Source organism: Leptinotarsa decemlineata, unplaced genomic scaffold (assembly GCF_025532065.1).
Source record: "Leptinotarsa decemlineata unplaced genomic scaffold, Ldec_3_MD MMD2_tig00078422_RagTag_RagTag, whole genome shotgun sequence".
Lineage (NCBI taxonomy): Eukaryota > Metazoa > Arthropoda > Insecta > Coleoptera > Chrysomelidae > Leptinotarsa > Leptinotarsa decemlineata.
This window is the reverse complement of record NW_027412747.1, coordinates 11,744,038-11,766,943: the sequence shown is the minus strand read 5'-3', so window position 1 is coordinate 11,766,943 and position 22,906 is coordinate 11,744,038. Positions and strand designations below refer to the sequence as shown.

The following is a 22,906-nucleotide window of genomic DNA, read 5'->3' as shown; positions in this document are numbered from 1 at the left end:
CTAATATGATATAAATTTGAAATATCTGAAAGAATCTGTAGGATAAATATATAATATAAAGAAAGTAACTTTTGTCTAATTTTCACTGAGATTTTCATTTGTTACGATCGGTTTAGGTTATTCAAACCATTAGACAAAAGTTATTTTCTTTATTCTATATGTCTGTCTGTTTTTCCGTTAACCAGTTGTCACACCCCTACGAACGACAACCCTCAGAAGTCGAAAATTGTGCGAGCTAAGGATTAACGAGGTCTTACCTTTTAACGTGTGATTTCTAACACGGGTTGGACGATAACAAGTGAAGATCGATCGTTTAGACTAGGGCTTGAACCACCGACCAACACGGCAGTCAATTCGAGTGAGTGAACAAAGCACCCACACCAAACCGCTTGGCTACCGACATTCGAAATGAATTTCTACAAAGTGAATAGGTCAACAAATAAATAGATACATCATTGTGAAACACTTTTGGATTCCTCTCTATCTAAAATATTTTGACGAAAACACTGGCATTCATGATTCTTCATATAATAAAGAGATGAAAGACACTTCGGCATTCTATTCACGAAGCGCTGAGCGTACCCCAATGGAATCGTTTCTTGCTCCATCTATCACATAATAACAATATTCAACGAGCGTCAACTCTAACGCGTTTTTTTTGCAATAAATTCACTCATTTGTTTCTCAGAAAACATTTATTATTAAGGAACAAATGATGATTAAAATGAATAAAAATATTTTGTTTATTGGCACCATCTTGCAGCAACATCAGAAATACCCCACTTGGTTTAAAACAATTTCAGAAACCAAGGCGTATCGTGGATACACCAATGTATGATAGACACATACTTAAATTCCTCTAACCCTGAGTAATCTGTGAAGAGTTCGGATTGGTAACACTGAATTTAAAATTTAGGGAATTTGGAATTTAGGCTGCATAAACTGCATTTGTATATGACGTTATGGGATTATATTATTTGTTATTGTACTTTTGTAACTCTAATGCATCAAATATATAATATATATTTATTATTAAAAAATGGACAAATTGAATGATATTTGTAGCATTTTAAAGTGAACTTCGGTAATAGTTATTTAATACAATGGATCATATTTTCACTATTAGTAAAAAACCCAGTAGGTCTTTAAATCCTTACAAACAAAACATATTCACCAAGTAAGGCTATGATATATCATTTGTTTTCTTTTATTCATTACTTTTTTCCAGACTTGAAAAATCTATTTTATGTTCAGTATCCAGCCGAAATGTTATTGCATTCAGCACAGACAGTAACATTGAAGAGTCTAACTCTCTATACTGGAGTTCAAACGTTTATGTTGCTGATTTGAATAGTCCCTGGCAAGTTCATATGTAATAAATATAGTCCATGTTTTCTTCTCCATATAATTATTGATTGTATTGTTTCAGAGTTCTGGGAAATTCGTCACCAGTGACGGTTCTCCAGTGGGATTTTACAGGAGAACTTCTACTCATCGCAGATGAAAATGGTTGTGTGAAAATCTACAAGACTAAAGAGTACATTTTAAATGATTGGTCCTTGGTATTGCAAACAGTTCTCGAAGGAGAACACATCTTGGCATCAGCTTTCTTCCATTCTGGAAAAAGGGTAGGTAATATTAGTCATCGTCTTCTTCATTTTACAAAAATAATTATCATCTAATATACAAAACAGAGTTGTAAAGTCATGTCATCTACACTATTTATAACTTGAAAATGTATGACCAATTTTCATTATTTTTCATTTGTTGAATTTGTCTTCACCTGGAATAGAGAAATAGCAATCGAAACTTTTGACATCAGTCAATAAAATTGCCCTTTAGCCAATAAAGCATATTTATTATTGTAATTGAAATGATCACTTTTTTTATGAAAATTGTCATATTAGAAGCAAAGGTCAAATTTCCCAGAACTGAGCCGTAACGCAATTAGAGTGCATTGCGAATCAATCATCATATGTATGTGCCTTGTTCAGTGATGTGCCAGGTCTACTGTTTTTGCAGTAGATCTTCTGTTTTCTCTCGAGTCGTTTTACTTTGTGAAAGTTATTTTTTGGGTATTTTGGCTGTGATTTGCAGGTTTTTATGCCACCTACAGACCGGTTTCAGAGTTTCAGAAGGAGTGAACTGTCTCCAAATTGGTATTGAATTGCCAGAACAAACTCCAGTTAATGGACTTGACAAATTGCCTGTAGTCTAGATATCTGACTGTGGTGGCCTTGGAAGGTAATAAAGCTGCTAACTTTTTTGTAAGGGAGGGTGCTGCAAATGGTTCCATCGGACCAGAACTTGTTATTGGCATCACTTTATGTTTTGTCAAACAAACTGTGAGTACTTGGACTACGATAAGAGTTTTAGACTCCTGGCAAAGTCTACCTGGATTGGCATTCTCCAAGGCACTTAACCTCATATTAACAGATAGCTAAGCGGGTCTGAAACCATTCGGCTCCAATTCACACCGAACAATCCCAAATTGGTATTGAATTGACAAAATAGATTCCAGTTAATAGACTTGACAAATTGCCTGTAGTCTAGATCTCTGACCACGGTGGCCTAGGAAGGTAATAAAGTTGCTGACTACCTTGCAAGGGAGGGTGCTGCAAGCGGTTCCATCAGACCAGAACCTGTTATGGCATCACTATGTTTTCCAAACAACAGTGAGTATTTGGACTGTGATAAGAGTTTTCGACTCCTGGCAAAGTCTACCAGGATTGGCCCATCCCAATGCATTTATACATCCTTTGAAGTGAGTCATCAAACAAGAATTAGGTTTTCACTGTTTGGCAGAGTTTCACTCTTCATCAGATTTGAAAGATCATTCACCAAATGAAGTAATAGTTAGCTCATTACCTTGTTCAATGGATTGGGGATTGAAGAACATTGACTCTATTACTAAAAAAAGATGGAGAGTTTCTTCTGTTGGCATCTGAATCAAGCATAAATCTTTTCTTATGAACATCAACAGTTTCAATGTGTTACATATTTGCAATTATGCACAGTTTAAGGAAACACCTATTCTAGTTCATTAGAAGAGAATGTTAAAAATGTTTCAATATAAAGAGTTATCCTCAAGAGCCTTGAATATATAAATATCGAAAACATATTTTTCATGGTTCTTAATATACAGGGTGTTTGGTAGCTGGGTGCAAACCTTTAAGGGGGTGATACAGTAGCCCATGTAGAACATATTCATACAAACATTTTTATTTTCTAGCGCGCTTTTGATTTTTAAGGGAACTTTTACGATTTTTAGTACAAAAACCCAAAATTGGTCAATTAAATGCTAATAACTTCGAATCTTAACAGAAATGTCCGGTTTTTTAAATTTATTTTAGTAGTCTCATGTGTCCTCAATCATACTAAAGTAGTTTGAAGCACCATTGTGTCCAAAAAAGTAATGTACAGAGCATTTAAACTTTACGAAAAAAGAAAGAAAATAAAAAATCTAACCTTTGATGCCAATTAAAAAAATAAATAAAATACATACAGGTGTTCAGACACCTTTAAAAACATGCTTAGTTATTGCTCTTTCGTTTGAGGTATCATTTACCTAGCTAAGTCTTAAACTTTTTTAATTAGGGTACCTGAACCAGTTAAAGGTCGTAAATATGGATTTTTGTGGAATTAAAGAAAAAAATGTTTTGTACTGTAAAAATTTATTGTTGGTGTTCAAAATGTCCTCCACCATTGCGTATACACTTTCTACAACGATTTCGTACTTCAAATGTGGTTACTTTCAATTGCATTTCCTGTTTCATAATTTCAAACGCTGCCTCTATTCGCTGAAGTAATTCTTCTCTCGTGGTGATTTCTGTTGTGTATACGAGTTCTTTCACCCGACCCCACACAAAAAAATCCAACGGAGTCGGGTCGGGCGATCTGGCAGGCCAGGGGATGGGTCCGTCTCTCCCGATCCAGTTGCCAGGAAAACAGCGGTTCAGGTGTTCGCGGACGCTTACAGCCCAATGTGCTGGGCATCCATCTTGCTGAAATGTGATCGGCCTGTCCGTGTCCAATATTGGCACTACGGCATCATAGCGTAACATTGGCAAGTCGTTTATCATGAATTCGAGGTAATTTTGTCCATTCAAATTGTCAGGCAAAATGTGTGGGCCAACCAATGTGCGTCCGATGACACCAGCCCACACATTTATTGAAAATTGTCTTTGGAAAGAAATCTGAAACAAAAATGCAATAAAATTAGTTAATTCAGGTAATTAAACACGTGTTGAACATGGGTAACAAAATAATAATAATAAAAATCATTTATTTACCTGTTTTTTCCAATTTGGATTGCTGTCTTTATCAGCCCATTCATGAAGGTTGTGGAAATTAGTAATTCCTTCCCTGGAGAACTTCGATTCGTCAGTCCAGAGGATGGACTTTAAGAACCACGCGTCGTCAATATTTGCGTTTAGCAAAAAACGGCAGAACCGTATCCGTCTCGCCGGATCCGTTTCCTCCAAGCCTTGCACACCCGTGCCGTGAAACGGATATTTCTTTTCGTTGTGCATCGTACTCCACACTTTCCATATCGAAAGGTTTAAATCTCTCGCTACAACTCTGATGCTGGTGGTAGGATCCGCTTCGAAGGCTGCGAGAATTTGCTCCTCAACATTGACATTATGTCTTACTGGATTTACTGCAGGTTCAGCATGATGAATACCAGATTCAGACAGCCTACAATATGTGTTGGAAAACACACGGACGTTAGGCACCCTGCAATAAAATAACTCATTTTTAACGTCTTTTGAAGGTGAAAATGGCAAAATTTAACTACCGCTACAATTAGAAATTAATTTACGTTTACGGTAACGTTCTTGGTACAAACGTCGTGCCAGAGATGCGTTACCATCAGCTCTGCGATACATAAAAATGATATCGGCTTGTTCATGACTCGTAAACTCAGCCATGGCAGCACACACAACAAAAAGTTCGATAGTCCAAAATAAACAACACCTGCAGGAGCGAAAGGCTACAACTGAACACGGTGAATTACAAAAATGGGGAACACAAAACCAACGTCTACTCGCAACTCGAAAGGGCAAAGCAATGACTAGAGAACTTGTTTGGCCAACCGACCCGGCGAGGGGTCCAAGATGATTACTCAACTCAGGTACCTAAAAATTGATAAACTAAAAAGCAAGTTTATGGCCCTAGCATAAGGTCTAAATCATAACCACAGAATGCATTCCAATTAATGACTAGCTTCAGGTCAAATTCTTTGTTGTAAAATGCCACCGGCACCGGCCTTTGTTCAGTTTTCTCTTCTTTCAAGTTGGGCTAAGTTTCTTATTATTCCATGCAAGTCTAAAAATAATATCGCATATTGCTTTAGTGTTTTCGTTTGCAGGTTTTTGAGCTGAATTTCATTTAAATTAATTTTTTAAAATTTTTCAAATATCCATATATACGACCTTTAACTGGTTCAGGTACCCTAATTAAAAACGTTTAAGACTTAGCTAGGTAACTGATACTTCAAACGAAAGAGCAATAACTGAGCATGTTTTTAAAGGTGTCTGAACACCTGCATGTATTTTATTTATTTTTTTAATTGACATCAAAGGTCAGATTTTTTATTTTCTTTCTTTTTTTGTAAAGTTTAAATGCTCTGTACATAAATTTTTTGGACACAATGGTGCTTCAAACTACTTTAGTACGATTGAGGACACATAAGACTACTAAAATAAATTTAAAAAACCAGACATTTCTGTTAAGATTCGAAGTTATTAGCATCTAATTGACCAATTTTGGGTTTTTGTACTAAAAATCGTAAAAGTTCCCTTAAAAATCAAAAACGCGCTAGAAAATAAAAATGTTTGTATGAATATGTTCTACATGGGCCTTAAAGGTTTGCACCCAGCTACCAAACACCCTGTATAAATATAAGTTTTGAACTCTTTGTTATGGTGGTCCTTCAAAAATCATTGAAAAAGATCAACAATGTTTTATTAAAAAAATCGAGGCAAGGAAGCATGGAAGAGTAAAAGGAAGAGTAAAGAGGATACAATGTGTTTCTCGTCATAAATACATAGTAAAAATTACTCCAATATGCAACACATATTACTAACAATGTATTCACAGCATTTTCTTGGATGCTGTGATTTAGTTGATAATACATGCATCCACTAATAAAATTGAAAAAAATGCATATGAAACAAATACACAAAAAAAACATTTAAAATTATAGATCTACAAGTATGCTCTCAGTGGTTCCCAAACTTTTTGAATCGTTACTAACACCCCTACTTACTTGGCATTGTAAGGATCTAGTCATTGATCAGCAACATGGTTTCACAGCTGTGAGATCTACAGTTACCAACTTCCTACTAGTATATCAAAATGAAACAATCAAAAGTTTCGAATCAGGCCTACAAATTGATGAAATCTATTCTGATTTTAGTAAAGCGTTTGATCATGTTAATCATAATCTATTGGTACAGATGTTGGTTTTGTTAGGTTTTCCCAATTTTATTACTCACTGGATAGGCGATTATCTCAAGAAAAACTTTGAATCAGAACGAATCTCGGTACCTTCTGGAGTGCCACAGGGCTCTCATTTGGGACCCCTGCTGTTTACCCTATTCATAAATGATGTTGGCAATTTAATTCATTACTGTAAATTTTTTCTGTTTGCTGATAACCTGCCATATTCGCTTATCGAAAGTATTGAAGATTGTCATAAAATATAGGATGATATCAATTCTCTATATGTTTGGTCTGAAAACAATGGGATGTCCCTAAATCAACAGAAATGCTTCTGTCTAACGTTTGCTAGAATAAATAACAAAATCGACTTCAGCTATGTTCTCGACGATGTCAATCTGAAACGGCTCAATGAAATAAGAGATTTGGGTATAATCTTTGATGTGAACCTTTCATTCATCACCCTCATCAACACTACCATCAATCAAGCTCTGAAACTTCTTGATTTTATCTTCCAAAATTGTAAGGATCTAACATTAGATGCCACCAGAATTCTTTATCTAGTCTATATAAGATCTATTTTGGAATATGTGTCCCCAGTCTGGTCTCCTCATCATACTGTACATATAAATAATATTGAAGTAGTGCAAAATAGATTCCTCAGAGTTGTTGCCTTACAATCTGGCCTCACAGTTGGAGAATATGTTTATTCTCTTGTTTATATATCTATGGTTTATTCGGATATATTTGATATTGCGAATCTTCATACCCTTTATTTTCGTAGAACAAATAATGATATCATGACCTTATTTAAAATTATATCAGGTGACATTAATTGTAATGATCTTATTACTGCCACTAATCACCATACTAACTATGGATACTTCTCACCCCTGTTAAGGTTTATGTGAGAAGCCAACCGTTTTGATTGTGACGTTATAGGAATTTCACTGAATACTTTCAAAAAACTGTAGCAACGGAATTTAAAAGATAACCAGTTAGAATGATGATTTTAAGTTTATATAATTTAAATTTTATATATTTACATTGATACATTTATACATACATTAAGGTTAAGTTAGTTTTAAGGAAATACTGTATTTATATTATTAATTTTCCCTCGTGGGGATTACTCGTATACATACATAAATAAATAAATAAAATAAATGAATGAGCTTATTTATTGCTTCATATTTTTCTGAATTTTCGCCAAATGAAGCACACTAACACTAGTTGGTATTGAACAAATTGTATATTCCAGATTTGTCTCAACTCAGAAAAGAAAGACAGTCCTTCGTATACTGAGAAATTCCAGCATGTCAAATTCACACCTTCAGTTAAACAGTTTGGCGGTAGACCAGCAAGTGGCGCTCTTTTACTCACTACCACTGGTATGTTAGCTGCAGTGTTGTTGCCCCAACCCATGTGCCAAACGCCCATGATAATGGCCACCGAAAGTCTTGGGCATACTAGAACATTAGTGAAAACTGCTGATATATGTTACGGAAAGAGTAAGTTAACGTTTTTCATTGAAATCTGTGCTGTAGAAATCTTGACATTTTACTGGAGTAGTGACAAATAAGCAAAAATGCGTCAGTCCATTCAACCTACTGTGATATATTATACACACATCGGAAAAGTCTAGGGATATTTTTATAACATACTAAATATCATAAAAATAAATGCATGAGGTCGTTTAATTTCGATTAAATTGGTACACTCGACCACCCTGTAGATTTCTATGGGTTGAACAAAGCCTGCAAAAACGGTAACTAATCTTTTATCAAGTTTTTTACAAACTGTAGGTTTTTGGCTAAAATGAATAATCTGAAAGTGTCGAGTTTGTACATTCTATGCAGTTCTTGCTCAGCAATTAAACTGGAAATATTGTGCTTTAACATGGAACGCCATCACTTACCATTGGCTGAGATGAATAGAGCTGTAGGGCTTCTTCAAGGTGGCATGCGACAAAATGATGCAGCTCTTCGTTTGGGGGTCTCCCAAAGTGTTATCAGTCGATTGTGGCGGCGTTTCCGTGAAACTGGCAGTCCAGCCGAACAACATCCAGGGTGAGGACGCGCTACAACTGCAGTTCAAGACCGATTTTTGGTCTTAATCGCAAGAAGACAACCGACAATCACAGCACCTGAGTTGGTTAACATGTTGCAGCAGACGCACCAGGTAACCATTGGTCGTGATACTGTCAGAAATCGACTGCATGAAGCAACGCAGATCTCCACAACAGAAGGCCACTTAGATGTCCACCTTTGTCGAGAGGCAATCGTGGTAGAAGATTAGAATGGTGTCAAGAACATCAAAACTGGGATGCAAATGATTGGGCCACAGTTTTGTTTACAGACGAATCCAGATTTGGATTTCATCCAGATTCTCGTCGAGTAAGACTGTGGAGACGACCTGGAAATAATGAACGTTTGAGACACGTCCAGGAAGTCCACATATACAGAGGTGGTACAGTAATGCTATGGGGCGGAATCATGATCGGCGGCAGAACCGATCTCGTTTTTCCAAATCGCGCCCTCACAGTTCGACAGTACTGCGACACCATTCTTCTACCTATCGTCCGTCCGTTTGCTGGTGCTGTTGGTGAAAACTTCCACCTAATGCACGATAATGCTCGTCCACATGTCGCGTCTAGTGACTGACTGGCTCACCAACGAAGGAGTTGATGTTTTGCCATGGCCAGCACAATCACCGGACCTGAATCCCATCGAGCATGTGTGGGACATGCTTAAACAAAGAATTACTCCGCATATGGGGAACATTCACACAACGTTTCAAATGAGACAGCTTTTAATCGCTGAATGGGCAAATGTACCTCAACAAGACATTGACAATCTCATTTTGTCGATGCACGATAGATGTAGGGCCGTAATAAACCAGCGTGGAGGCCATATTTTGTACTGATTCACATTTTTTTTGTATTATGATTTTTTTTCGGGGTGCCAAAGAAGAGCCATATTTTTTTTTAGTTTTGCTTTTATGCGCACTCAGTATTTTTGACCATTTAATAAATTTTGTTGTAAGTTACATTCGTTTAATAATCACCCGTCAACTTTTTTTCCCTAAAGCGATCTATATATATATATATATATATATATATATATATATATATATAGATAGATAGATATATATATATATATATATATATATATATATATAGATTAGATTTGTATATAGATAGATAGATAGATATATATATATATATATATATATATATATATATATAGATTAGATTTGTTTGCTGCCAGTCTTCAAGCATAGCCCACTGACTAATAAGAAAGTTTTTCTTCCTTATTCAGAGGAATCGGGCAAATTACGGGTATGCAGTTGGTTAGTACCTCGTCCACTAGATGGAGTGACATTTTGTTGTTTGCTCCGACTTAGGAAGAGGAATGAAATACTCTGAAAGAATTCCGATTTTCAATTATGGATTATCATTGACTTATGATGCACTGTTTGGAACCTTTGGTGTAATAATGAATATTACTGGAGTTTTTTTCTAACACCAAATCGTTATTTTTAACATCTTGATACGTGTTTCGATCACCAAGTGATCATCTTCAAAGAGGAAGATTAAAATCTTTAATCTTCCTCGAAACACGTATTAAGGTGTTAAAAATAACGATTTGGTGTTGAGAAAAAAATACAATAATATTGATTATCATTGACTTTAGGTCGATGATGGCCACTATCTTGCACTGATGAGTGGCTAATGAGTTCGAAACTGGTCTGCAAGTGTGCCCGTTCCAAAATTGAAAGTCGACTCTTTCAGTTGTATTGCCAATTGCATATGCAGGAAATTTTCTGTGAAGATTCCTGCACTGACGCCTGTCGGATATAATCCAACGCCCGTCGTGGTATTAGCCAGGGGAGTAGTTGTTTTCTGATAGGCGTCAGTCCATTCAACCTACTGTGTAGGTATATTCGAGACTGTCTTGAATGTTTAAAGTTCATTTCTTTAGATTTGTTTACTGCTAGTCTTCAAGCATAACCCACTGACTAATAAGGAAGTAAATGTTAATGCTTCCAGTGTTTTGTATAAACCATGTACTTGATACTTGTACCATGTACTTGAACCATGTAATTGATACTAAGAATATAAGGGAGATGGAAACAAATTAGAAGAAAGGCTAATTAAAACTAGGAAAAGCAGGAAAAATATACCTAAAATCATCAATAACTGATACAATTGACTGCAAGATTTTCAATAAAAGGGTTTTACAAAAAATATGACATGTTTTGCGTTTTTTCAAGGACAAAATACAAACACGACAGGAAAATCCTTAAGGGGCTCTAAGAGCGGTGCCTGTGCGAAGTAGCGATTCACATTCGATTTGAATCACTGGAAAAACGTTCTCAGGAAGTTTATTCCACATAAACGTAGTTCTCCAAATAAAATAGTTCCTTGAGCAGTGAAGTTCGAGGTGTACTGAGTTGAACTTCAGAACGATGAGCAGCCATGTACCGCTATGAGCAGCCATGTACCGCTATTGGTGGAATCAAATGTGCCAAGTCACTTGAACACTTCCCGTGAAAATATCTATAGAAGAGAGACAAATCTCCAACTTTTCTTCGATGTTCCAGGTTATCAGGTTTGCAAGTGATGTTTGTGTCTCCAATCAGACGGATGGCTCTTATATGGATCGAATGCATCAGCTTCAGGGTAAGCTTAGGGGCGGAGGTCCATACATGAGAACAATACTCCAAAGAAGGTCTGATCTGAGCTTTATAGAGCATCAAAAGTTGCTGAGGTGTACAGTTTTCTGGTTCTAAACAGTGTTTCAAGCTTTTGAGGTTTTGCCAATATACAAACATAAGGGCTCTCGATCTGACTGTGCATCTTACAGGCCAATATCGCTACTTAGTCAGTTTTCTAAGATTATTGAATACTGTTTCTATCAAAGATTATATGATTGCTTTGAATCATTCAGATTATTTTCTTCTAGTCAGAATGCTTGTAGAAGAAATAAATCTACAGTTGATGCAATTGATCAACTCATTAAACATGCGCTGGAAATCTTGGAAAACAAACAGCAGACTTTAGGATTATTTTTTGATTAGAGCAAAGGCTTTTGACCTCGTTGACCATGACATACTGTTACACAAATTGCAGTTTTATGATATACGTGGCTCTGCATTGAATTGGGTTGAATCTTACCTGACTGATTGTAGTCAGCTGGTCTGTGTTCAAAAGCTTCCATTACTGTCATTTTTGCGGACGATACTAACATCTTAGTCTCTGCGGGAACTATGTCCGAAGTAATTGTCAAAGCTAATGAAGTAACTGATCAAATTTCTGAGTGGTGTTCTATAAATGGCCTGCTGCTAAATTCCGCTAAATCTCAAATGCACAACTTTGTTACTAAAAATACAACAATTGATTAAAGCTATTTGGTTAGATTAAATAATGAAACTTCACATCCAGTTAATTGTACTAAATTCTTAGGTGTTTATATTGATAATAAACTTACCTGGAAGTTTCATGTTGATAGTGTCAAATTGAAGCTCAGTAAACATATATATTTACTTCTTCGGTTGAAACAAACAGTCTCTCTTGATGTTCTCAAGCTTTTATAGCACAGTTTAATTCAGTCAGTAATTTCCTATGGACTTGAACAGTGGGGCTTATCCATTTTTCTGAGTCAGAGTACAATCACCGTATGCCACTGTCAACATTTGAAGTGTTTTTGAGCACTCAATTCCATTTTTCACAAAGAATTTGATGCAAATTCTTTGATCCAATTTTTTTCGATAGCACAAAATCGCCGAACACGCAAAACACTTCTAACTTTTATGCCTCTCACCAACAAATTAAACATGCCAAACAGAAGAAACCGTGAACATAAGTTCAAGACGAGTGTACCAACATAAAAATAATTAAAATAAATCTAATCAAATGCACGTAGTCCGCAAAATTTGAATAGTTCACGTATATTTTTTGAATAGTTCACGTACATTTTTTAATCGTTACACGAGAGAATGAAGTCTACTTTACTGTTCTCAATCTTTTTTGTAAAGCAGAAGCTTCAATTTGTTATTACCAATGTTTTTGTAGATGGTCACTTCCTATTGGCCGTAAGCAGCGGGGACCCGTCAATGCCTATTCAGTGTTACACAGTTTCCGTTAAGAAAGAAGACGAGAAGTGCACAATTAAGAGTCAGTCTCTTCTTAGTTTTTTCCTAATTGAAGCTCCCAAGGAAACGCTGAGTAAGTTTTCAAAAAATACCGTTAAGTTCTGATTTTTTTCTTTGGGTAAAATATTCAACTTAGGTAAAAAACTATTTCAAATGTGATTTGCAGTGGATCAACTTCTCAAAGAGAAGCGAAGCTCAGTTAGTCACATCAAGTGGATAATGAGGGAGGATGCCGATTCGCTGGTTGTTACAGCCAGTAGTCCTAAAATGAGTTGTATTCAGGTGTGGGAGCTCAGAGAAAAGGCTTTGCCTGTACATAAATCTCTGGGAAATTCTGAGACTCCTCAGTTCTTCAACAGAGTTGTGAGTTTCATCATTATATATGTATATAGTATATAATATAAACTTGTTATTACCCTAATACATAAATCATAAGTTAATTGAACTAAATCAGAATTGAGTTATAAGAAAATGTTTAGATCAGAAATGTGATGAATGCTGAACGATTGTAGTTTAAAATGAAAATTTTAATTCAAAACATATCATTATGTAATAACATTTCTCATATAAACATTCTACGAATGCGTTGAAGGGTAACAAATGATTTTGTAATAGAAATCGCTAAATTCCGAGATCAAAGTCTGGATTTGAGTAAATTTTCAGTTCGAAGTCGAAATTTGATAAAACTCTGTGTTCCAAGTCGGAATTTCATAAAGTTTCTAGTCTAAAGTCGGAATTCAACAAAAACTCTGAGAATACTCAGGAGTTTTCTTAAATCCCAAGTTGAAAATTAGAATTTTACTAAATTTTGTTTGAAACTTGGAATTTATTAATTTTTATTTTTAAGGAAATATGTGGCTCTTTTACTCTTCATATTCATTTATTTTTTCCGCAAAAAATCTTTGTTCATAGAATATTGATTCTTCGAAAATTTTGTTAGTGAATAATTGAAGTTTGCCATTGAGTTTCAATCGTTTCTTTGAGTTATTTAATAAAGATGAGGAATAGAAAAGGAACAAGAATAGGTTCTTGTAGGTCCCAACACAAGATATACAGGATGTTAGTAAATAAGATAAGATAAGATATTTATTCACCTTCAATAATTTCAACAGAAAAAACAGTATGTTACAATAGTCACACAACAGTTTTTCGTTTAGATTGTAGAGTATTCTCAAAATAAAAAAATATTTAAAATAAAAAATTGTATTAAAGATGAGATATTTACATGTATAAAACTAGTCACACTTATATGTACATATATGAACAATTTCACACAGAAACATTTATCCACACTCTTGACAAGTAAAACATAAATATTCAGACCCATGAATGCAGAAAATTTTTATTTATATCATATGTTGGATTCAGTAGCAATAATTGTTTTAGTTGGTATTTTAATATTTTAGTTGTGTAATACTTTCATTCCACTGGTATTTAGTTGTAGAGTGTTATAAACTTCTGGGGATAAATTTGCATGAATAATGACAGTTTGCTTATAACTTCTGATAGCAAATGCTTATATGATATATTACTGACATTCATAAAAGATTCTACAGTTTCAACATTTGACAATTGACAGACATACTTCTGACAGTTATTCATCTAAGAAATGTACTTCATCTAGCCTCTCCAGCCAAGCTATTACTGAGTCTAAGAACAGCATCAATTGTTTGTCAAGCTATCATATGTTTAATAGTATGTTGAATTTTTTATCTTATTTTGAGACGTTATCTACATCTCCCTTCAATTCAAAAGATTGGATATTACCTATATCTCCTTCCCACTTTTTGACATAAAAGGGATTCGTTATCTGACCCAGGCTGTTGTCACGATTTGAACATGATTTCTCTTCACTAGTCCCTTAGTGTTTTTCAATGCTGAGAATCTCCATATATTTTGTTAGGTTCTCTTGTTCATTCCTCAGATGAATCTAGTAAAAGTTCTCCGCTGGCAATTTTTTGAGGTGAGGTATACCGGTCGATTTTAACTTGGTCAAATTCGATATTTTAAGTTATATATTATTCTTTTGGCATTGAGAATGAGGGATATTTCATTTCGTAAATCTAACAGTGATTTTGCTGGTCATATGTTTACTACTGAACTTCTCACTCTCTATTGTTCTTTTCTTCCATATTTTGTTGTTCACTGAGACATTTATTCACTGATTATAAAAATTTGCTAGATAAAAAGTTAGAATTAGCATCCAATGGGAATTGTTTTAAAGATGATACACATTTGTTGAATAACTAAATCGCCATGATTTGTTGATCAATTTTTAATGCTTTTCATATTCTGGGTATCATTCCAAACGGAAAACCATTAAATGAAAGAATATGTCCTCTAACTTTCTTTCCTTTGAATTAGCTCCCCATATAATTACAAACTTATTTCAATAGTAATAATAATAATAAGATGACTTTATTCATCATATCAATGTTTACAAATGCATGTTTAACAAGAATGATGAATGGGCGGGGTTCAGCTATTAAAGCTGCTTTTAAACCCAACCTTGGACGTACACACTTAATCTATAAGACCACAAAAACCTTCAATTATAATATATCTGTATAAGTGTAGGTAAAAAAAAAAGATAATAAAATTAATAAGTGAAGTGGCTTAATAATTAAATGATTTCATATCGTTAGAATTGAAGCCTGTTTGTACATGTGCCAAAAATCATTGGAAGAGTCATCAGATAGTAAAGACATCATCACCTTGTTCTGAGAATAATATGTACACAATTTTTTGTGTGACAAATAATTATTAGATTTCGATTATCTTGAATGAGTAATTTTCACCTGAATTGTGTTATATTACTCACCCAGATAAGAGTATGTATGTACATTTTATGGAATAGAAACAATATGGCAATACTAAGACATAATCTATGGTAATATAATTACTAAAAAAATAAACTCAGAGGAAACAAAAAGGAAGTATAAGTATATGCTTCTATAAGAAAAGATACAGATGATATGGGAACTGTTATTCAATGTAGGAAATTTATTCATTTTTCAAGTATATGTCCAATTTTCTTGGGTTTTCGATTATGAATCGCTTGAGGGCATATTTCAATAATTGTTTATTTGTTTTCAATTCTACTAAGGATAATAGAACACAAATCTTTGTGTATGGCTCTTCTTTCAGTTTTTTTTCCACTTCAGATTTATCTTTGAACGTTATTGTCAGTGCCATATTTTCTTCAGTATATACGATGTTTTGCCAACTGCCTACTTTTTTTGCTTGAAAGACCATTATTGTTTTAAAACAGCAGTTTTTTCAGTAATATTTTCAACTTTTATAGGGAAAATATGACAGCAAACAGAACTCACTTATCATCAGTCACTCCAAAATAAGTACTTTTCCCAATGAGCAAAACTGCTTTCACAAATCAAGTTTTTCATCTCCTGAAGACGCCAACTTGGTGAAACGCGCATCAAGAATAGTATTTCAGTCTAGGTGATTGGAAAAAGTGCTCATTTTGGTTTTATTCTACTCCAGAGGTTCGAGTATTAACTTAGATTTTTTAACATCTGTCACAGTGACATAAACATTCTAGAATACAAAGCTATTAAACATAGATAAAAAGGTGATTCCAACAATAATGAAAAAGAAACTAGTTTGTTTTTGCAAAACTTCAATTGATGTCTGAATTTATATCATTCTTCGCTGTGTTTCAACGCAGTATTTGTACAACACTCGAGTAAAAAATGGCAGTACTGACCAAGTTCGACTAATGGAAGATTACAAATTTTTGACCACAATCTACTTATGAATAATAAACCTAGATGGAAAAGTATGTCAAGTTTGTGTTTAAACAAAATTGAAAACTATACTATACTCTGTCCATCTAAGCAAAAGAGTGCTCCAAAAAATTATCAAGCATGGTGCACGTGATCTCCCAGACAAGGCTGCTTGTATAGTGTCGCACTAAGGATTTTTTTTAAGTGGAGTATAAGTCACCACTCTAACCCTGTTGCAATATACTTGAATGAATTCGGCCAAACGATTGCAGTTTAATCTTATTGGCCAGCGTAAGGAAGTTTGTTTATTTTATCCAATAGATCCACATGTGTTTGGTGATCATGCTTTGATCACGCATCTATCATTATTTGGTTTACTTTGTTGGATGGACAGAGTTTAGTTGAATAGCGAAAAACTTTAGTATACTATATATTACAAAGAATTCTGCTAGTAAGTAATAAGAATGATCCTTTATAAAAGTGATCTTTCATAATATAGAATTGATTGACGTTTTTTTTTTTTTTACAAAAATATGGAATTTCAATTTGCATTTAAATGCTTTACAGCTTTGGCAGTACCAATGCCATTTCCAGTACAACAGCCAAGTCACTTCTCTAGCGACGAGTAAACTCAGCCTGGTCAATAACATATCCAGTGGATATGTCGTTGTCACTTTCGCAGACAACTCAATCCACTGCCTCTACCGAGACACTTTGAAGCCGATAGCCTATACGAATCTTTCCGTCATACCCCGCTACCTGGACGAGCCGAACGCCAAATACCAAAAAATTAGCACTGACATCTCCAGCATTGATATGTCGTGGCTTGGAAACGTGTTGCTTTGTGTTGATTCCGACGACAGCTTGCACCTGTTTAAGCTGCCTCCGCAGATCGAGAGCGCGGCCCCGTTGAGCGTTCCCTACTGCACCACCATCCTGGAGTACTGCTTGATGAGTGGCTTGGACTGGCTGGACCTGTTGTTGGTCCTGAGGCCGGGAATGCTTGATGCCATCTGCGATAGGTTGACTGAGAGCTTCAACAGACAGCCGCCGGCCATTCAGCAGTTTTTCTACATTCAGTATTTGTGTATCAAGACGTCCTTGTACAGGTGAGTTAAAGAATGTTTGCAGCAGAAAGGGGTAAGTTTGCAGCAAATCGAAATATTTTTTATTAATATAGATGCACTTGGACGGACGATAGCTGGTTGGTTGAGGTGGGTGGTTTGCTCTACTCATTCAATCGACTATTGTATGAACCGGTGGTTCGAGCCGCAAGTTTGGACAATCGATTTTCACTTCCTATCGTCCAACCCGTATTAGGAATCACACATTAAAAAGTAAGACCTCGTTAGTCCTTAGCTCGCACAAGTTTCGACTTTTGAGAGTTGTCATTCATAGGGGGCGACAGCTGGTTAACGGAAAAACGTACTTTAAACAGTAACAGGTTTTTTAACAGATTTTTAAAGACGGTATTTTACAGCACTATTATAATAAATTTAACAGCAGTTTTCTCCTAATCGACATTTTGTGGACTTTACCACTTGATCAAAAATTAATCATGTTTAAAAGTGGGCATGTCTCTGTCTAATTCAGTGACATGACAGATTTCCAGTCAAATACACCTACTTAATGCTGATTGGTTTGATTTGATTACCAAGTGTTCTATGTATTTTATTATTATTGACTAGTTTCGGCTATTACACCATTTACATCAAGTTTTGTTGTTCTATGTATGCCTATAAAATCTATTATTTCTTGGTCATCTTCAAAAAGGTCATTGATAGTTTTGAACATACAAAAGTTAAGATAACGATATCAATTTGGCAAAGTACAGACATTTGTTAATCATGGTTACTTTGAACAGTAACTCAATTTCAGAAAATTTAACAAATTGTTATTTATAAAAGTTAGATTTAAAATTGAAAGTTATACTGAAGCTAAAAGTCAGGGACTCAAATGGAAGATATCTATAGTTAGTAAATGTATCAAAACTGTCACTCAACCTAGACAATGAACAGATACAAAAAAAAAAATATCGAAAATGGAGCTGGTAGTGGCTGTTACTAGTTAATAAATCTTTCTCTTAGGTTTCATACATACAGTCGAACAACGATGTTGTCAGTCACAGTCAACACATTATTTTCGATATCCCTTTTCAATATCCCTGTATTCTTGATACCTCTGTGTAAGTTCTTCTACATCTTCCAGAGAATACAATGGCAATCTTAGCAGAGGCTATCAGTCGGGTGGTATTTCATTCTCTTAATGTCTTAATTGGTGTCATATTCCGTCAAACCTAATGGAAACATTAGAACTAGGGTCAGTTAAAATATTGGTTGTAAATGAGATTTTCAAACGTTTTTCATCAAATCAATCATCTTAGTTGCCAATTTAGGAAAGAATACAGTTTAGATTCATATTATGAGTATGATTTTTTGTCGCGGGCTTCTACAAAGTTTTAGACGCATAAATCACCTTTCAAAAAATAAGGTAAAAATGATTTTAAATCATGCGATCTTGGAAATTAAAATTTATTTTTGAGAATAAAAAAAAGTTGGTTCGTCATGGAAAATGCACTTTCTGCTTGGACTTGGGGAATGTTATTTTTTATCGTTTGTTAATAGCTGCATGAAAACCTCAATATAGATATTGACATCTTTTGACGAGATGTTAAGTACCCCGTTTTTATTTCTTAAGATCATTTTTTTACAAGTTGATTGTTGTTATTCTACAAATGCTATAAACTAAACTAACTACTTGAAGTTTTTTTTCATTTGTTCCACTTTCATTTATTATTATCATCATATCATTTTGGGCGGGGTTATATTTCATATATAAAAAAGGCGAAAAAAGTGAGCTCAACAACTACAGACCTATTGCACTTGTTCCCAATATCAGTAAAGTTTTTGAAAAATGTATATACATGAAATTAATAACCTTTCTGGAATGTAATAATCTTCTGTCTGATATCCAGAATGGTTTCAGGAAAAAGAAATTAACCATTAGAGCAACCTATCAGGCTTTATGTAATATAATAAATTCCATCAACAAAAATAAAATTACAACAGCTGTTAATTTGGACCTGTCAAAAGCCTTTGATAGTGTTGAGTATGAAATATTGGGTGTTAAGTTGTCAAATTATGGTATACGAGATTTGCCTTCTCAAATTAATAAAATCATATCTGGAAAATAGAAGGCAGTGCGTGATTCAAAGGGATCAAATAAACGGGGAACGAATAACATCAATTAAAGAGAAAATAATCAGAGGGGTACCCCAAGGGTCAATCTTGGGTCCTTCACTCTATATATTATATACTAATAACGTATCAGACGCTGTGAATGAATTTATGGTGCAATATGCTGATGATTGCTCTGTGATTTTTAATTCAAATGATGCTTCTTCTGAAAAAACCAATATCTTTTCCTCCCTGAACCTGCTAGAAGACTACTTTTCAGCCCATAATCTGAAATTGAATACCAATAAAACACATGCCATAACGTTTACATGAAATAGTACTAGTAGTGTTTGTAATCTCAGTAATGGATTAACAACATTGGAATCTTCTCCTCCTCAATTGTCTTTTCTGGGCTTAACAAATGACTCAAAATTGAACTGAAAGAGTCATATAAATAATATTGCAACAACTTTATCAAGATACTGTTTTGCTTTGAAAGTCATATCACAAAATATTTCTCAAAATGCAGCACTACTGGCATACTATGGATACGTTGAAAGTCGCATTAGATATGGTATCATCCTTTGGGAATGTCTGTGGACACTCAGCGAATATTCATTCTACAAAAACAATGTTTGAGAAAAATTTTCAATCTACCTAGAACAGAGAGTTGCAGGGAAATATTTACTGAAAAGAGAATTCTTACTCTTACAAGTATGTATGTGTATGAATGTGTTATTTTTTGGGAAAGAAAACATGTCATTATTTGAAATTTTTGATAGGAATCACTCTCATAATACCCGCAATAAAAACAGTCTTCTCAACTTAATGACACGTTTTTCTTTTGTACAGAAAAATGTTCCTTTTTATGTGATTAATATTTATAACAAAATACCTGATTTCATCAAAAACTTGCTTGTTAGAAAAATGAAAAAGGAACTAAAAATCATGCTTTTATCAAAGGCTTATTATTTGGTAGAAGAATATTTCGCTGATAGACTATGAACTGTCTGCCTGTTTATATTCTTTGTCTGACTGTTTGTATACTTTTGCAACGTTATTATTGTACTATATGTTTGTCTGAAATGTCTTGTAGTATGCAAGGTGTTTATATATATATATATATATATATATATATATATATATATATATATATATATATATATATACATATATATATATATATATATATATATATATATATATATTTTCAGTTAATATTTTTTATTTTTATGTTTATTTTTTATTTTTTTGTAATTTTTATCATACTCCTTTATACATTGACATGTTCTACACCCGCAAGGGTCTTTGTACCAAAGAACTGATAAAGATAATCTATCTATCTATCAGGCAAATATATGTGTTTGTGCTTCACATGGAAAGTGTAACATGAATTTTTCAGATTAAGTTTCCAAGGCCAATCGAAAGCCAACGATTTAACCCAGTACCTGATGCTCCATAGTATTTCTACAGCTTTCAAAAGTTTACTCAGACCGAGTGAGATGAACAGCCACGAGAAAAGCCCTGCCGATTCTTTAGCGAGTGAGTAACAATATTATATATATCACACTGTTTTGAACTCGATAATTTTATTTATGGCTGATAAAAACTTTCCAGGTGTCATTGCAGAAGGCCAGAGTGATGTAGATAAAGCTTTGACTCTTATGCACCTTGAAGCCAAAGAATTCACTGTCGAGACCACAACTCTGCAGAGCCTCCAACAACTCATCCAGTGGGTGGCAGATCTCGCATTGAATCTCCTCATCAAACTCCCTGACGGAAGACCAACCTCTCCTAAGCCTTATGAACTGATTCGAGACGTTAAGGCTCTAAACATGCTCCGAGAAATGCTGGTTCTTATAAGGATTTGGGGGCTTCTCAGACCCGCGTGTTTGCCAGTGTTTATCAAGTCTGACACTAACCTGGACGTGCTTGCGCTTGTTTTCCGATTGTTGAGCAGACTTGTGCAGAATGTCAATGAACCTGATGAGGCACTCATAGGTAAGTTCTTGTATTTCATCAGTTCGAACTTCCATTATCTAATAAGATATAAATTGATTTGAAATCCCTGAAAGAATCTGTAAAAAAACTGAAAACATTAGCTGAAAAAACAATTTTATCAAGCAAAAAACTGAAATTACAATGAAATAACATACAAGCAAAGACCAAAAACACAAAAAAAAAATGAACTAGTAACACTAGCTGAAAAAATTAAAAAATTATCAACAAGAAATGAAAAATGAAAGTATAAAATTAAAGGATTCCAAACCACGCTATATCACAACGTTTCGATTGTTAGTATCCACAATCATCTTTGGGTGATAACTGGACTTATTCTTTCAAGATCTGACTATTTATAGGTCATTCGACTGTTTTCACCTACCCCCTCTTCCCTCTCCTATTCCCTCTATCCGCTTCATTGGTTTTTAGCGGGAGCAGACCGTTTAGTGGGAGCTGACCGTTTAGTGGGAGCTGACCATTTGGCGGGAGTTGGTCGTGTTCCACTTGATTAGAGGTTTCCATATGTTACGTATCTCTACGCTAACTTGGCTAAATGGAGAACATATACGCGCCTTCTTTGAATTTTCTCCTAAACCAGTGTTACTCCTTGTGGATGATTTCAGCCTGAGCCCACTTGATGTTATGTTGATGAGTCCAAACATGCTCTGATATTCCGGATTTGGTGGTTTCTCCTCGCTGTGTGTGTTTCTTGTGCTCGGCACAATGATTAGTCGTTATCCCTTGTTTGCAGGAATGTTAGGCGGACACATTCTCGAACCATCAGTCCACCCTTTCGTAACTGTGTCGTGAGTTTCATACCAAGTTTCGTCCAAATAGAAAATTTGCCGTTGTTCTTGCCTACATTTAGTTATTTTTTCTAAGCATTTGTTTACGCAATTCCACTATTATTCTGCTTTCCATAACTGCTTGACATTTATTTATTATTTTAAATCTAAATCCTAGTGTCTTTATCCAATTCTGAAGTGTTTTGTCACAGCAGCTCACGATATGGCCGGAAGTATTCAATTTCTTCCTTATGATTTCAGATGTAGATTTCTCATTGCTTTTGTAACAATTGTATATTGTTTTTTTCAATGATTTCAATGATTAGATGAACATCTAAAGGTTGTGGTTATCCTGTATCACATCCTGTCTTGCGTTCATAAGGCTTGTTTTTGACTATTTTACGTACAGTTCAGAAAGGAATTCTGGTCAAATCTGATGTTCCTTGTAATAAGTTTGTTTTCCTCAAAACCAAACTTATATGTAGATTCTTATATACATTGAAACATACTCTCTGCGTTTAAATATTCAAATGTATCTGAATCTTATTCACTGGTATCTCTTTTTCACATTGTCCACCATCGCTATTGGGATCACTACACT

At 34.6% G+C, this 22,906-nt stretch overlaps 1 protein-coding gene across 1 annotated transcript in view; it reads left to right on the top strand.

The window, feature by feature from the left end:
- Positions 1-953: 953 nt before the first annotated feature.
- MED16 (Mediator complex subunit 16) overlaps positions 954-22,906 on the top strand; it is a 36,079-nt gene continuing 14,126 nt past the window's right edge. The window contains exons 1-9 of the mRNA XM_074186495.1: positions 954-1,177; positions 1,229-1,372; positions 1,430-1,628; positions 7,706-7,955; positions 12,521-12,673; positions 12,767-12,963; positions 16,911-17,452; positions 20,922-21,061; positions 21,137-21,520. Coding sequence (XP_074042596.1) covers positions 1,104-1,177; positions 1,229-1,372; positions 1,430-1,628; positions 7,706-7,955; positions 12,521-12,673; positions 12,767-12,963; positions 16,911-17,452; positions 20,922-21,061; positions 21,137-21,520 — 2,083 coding nt within the window. The 5' untranslated portion in view covers positions 954-1,103. The remainder of the gene's footprint in view (positions 1,178-1,228; positions 1,373-1,429; positions 1,629-7,705; positions 7,956-12,520; positions 12,674-12,766; positions 12,964-16,910; positions 17,453-20,921; positions 21,062-21,136; positions 21,521-22,906) is intronic.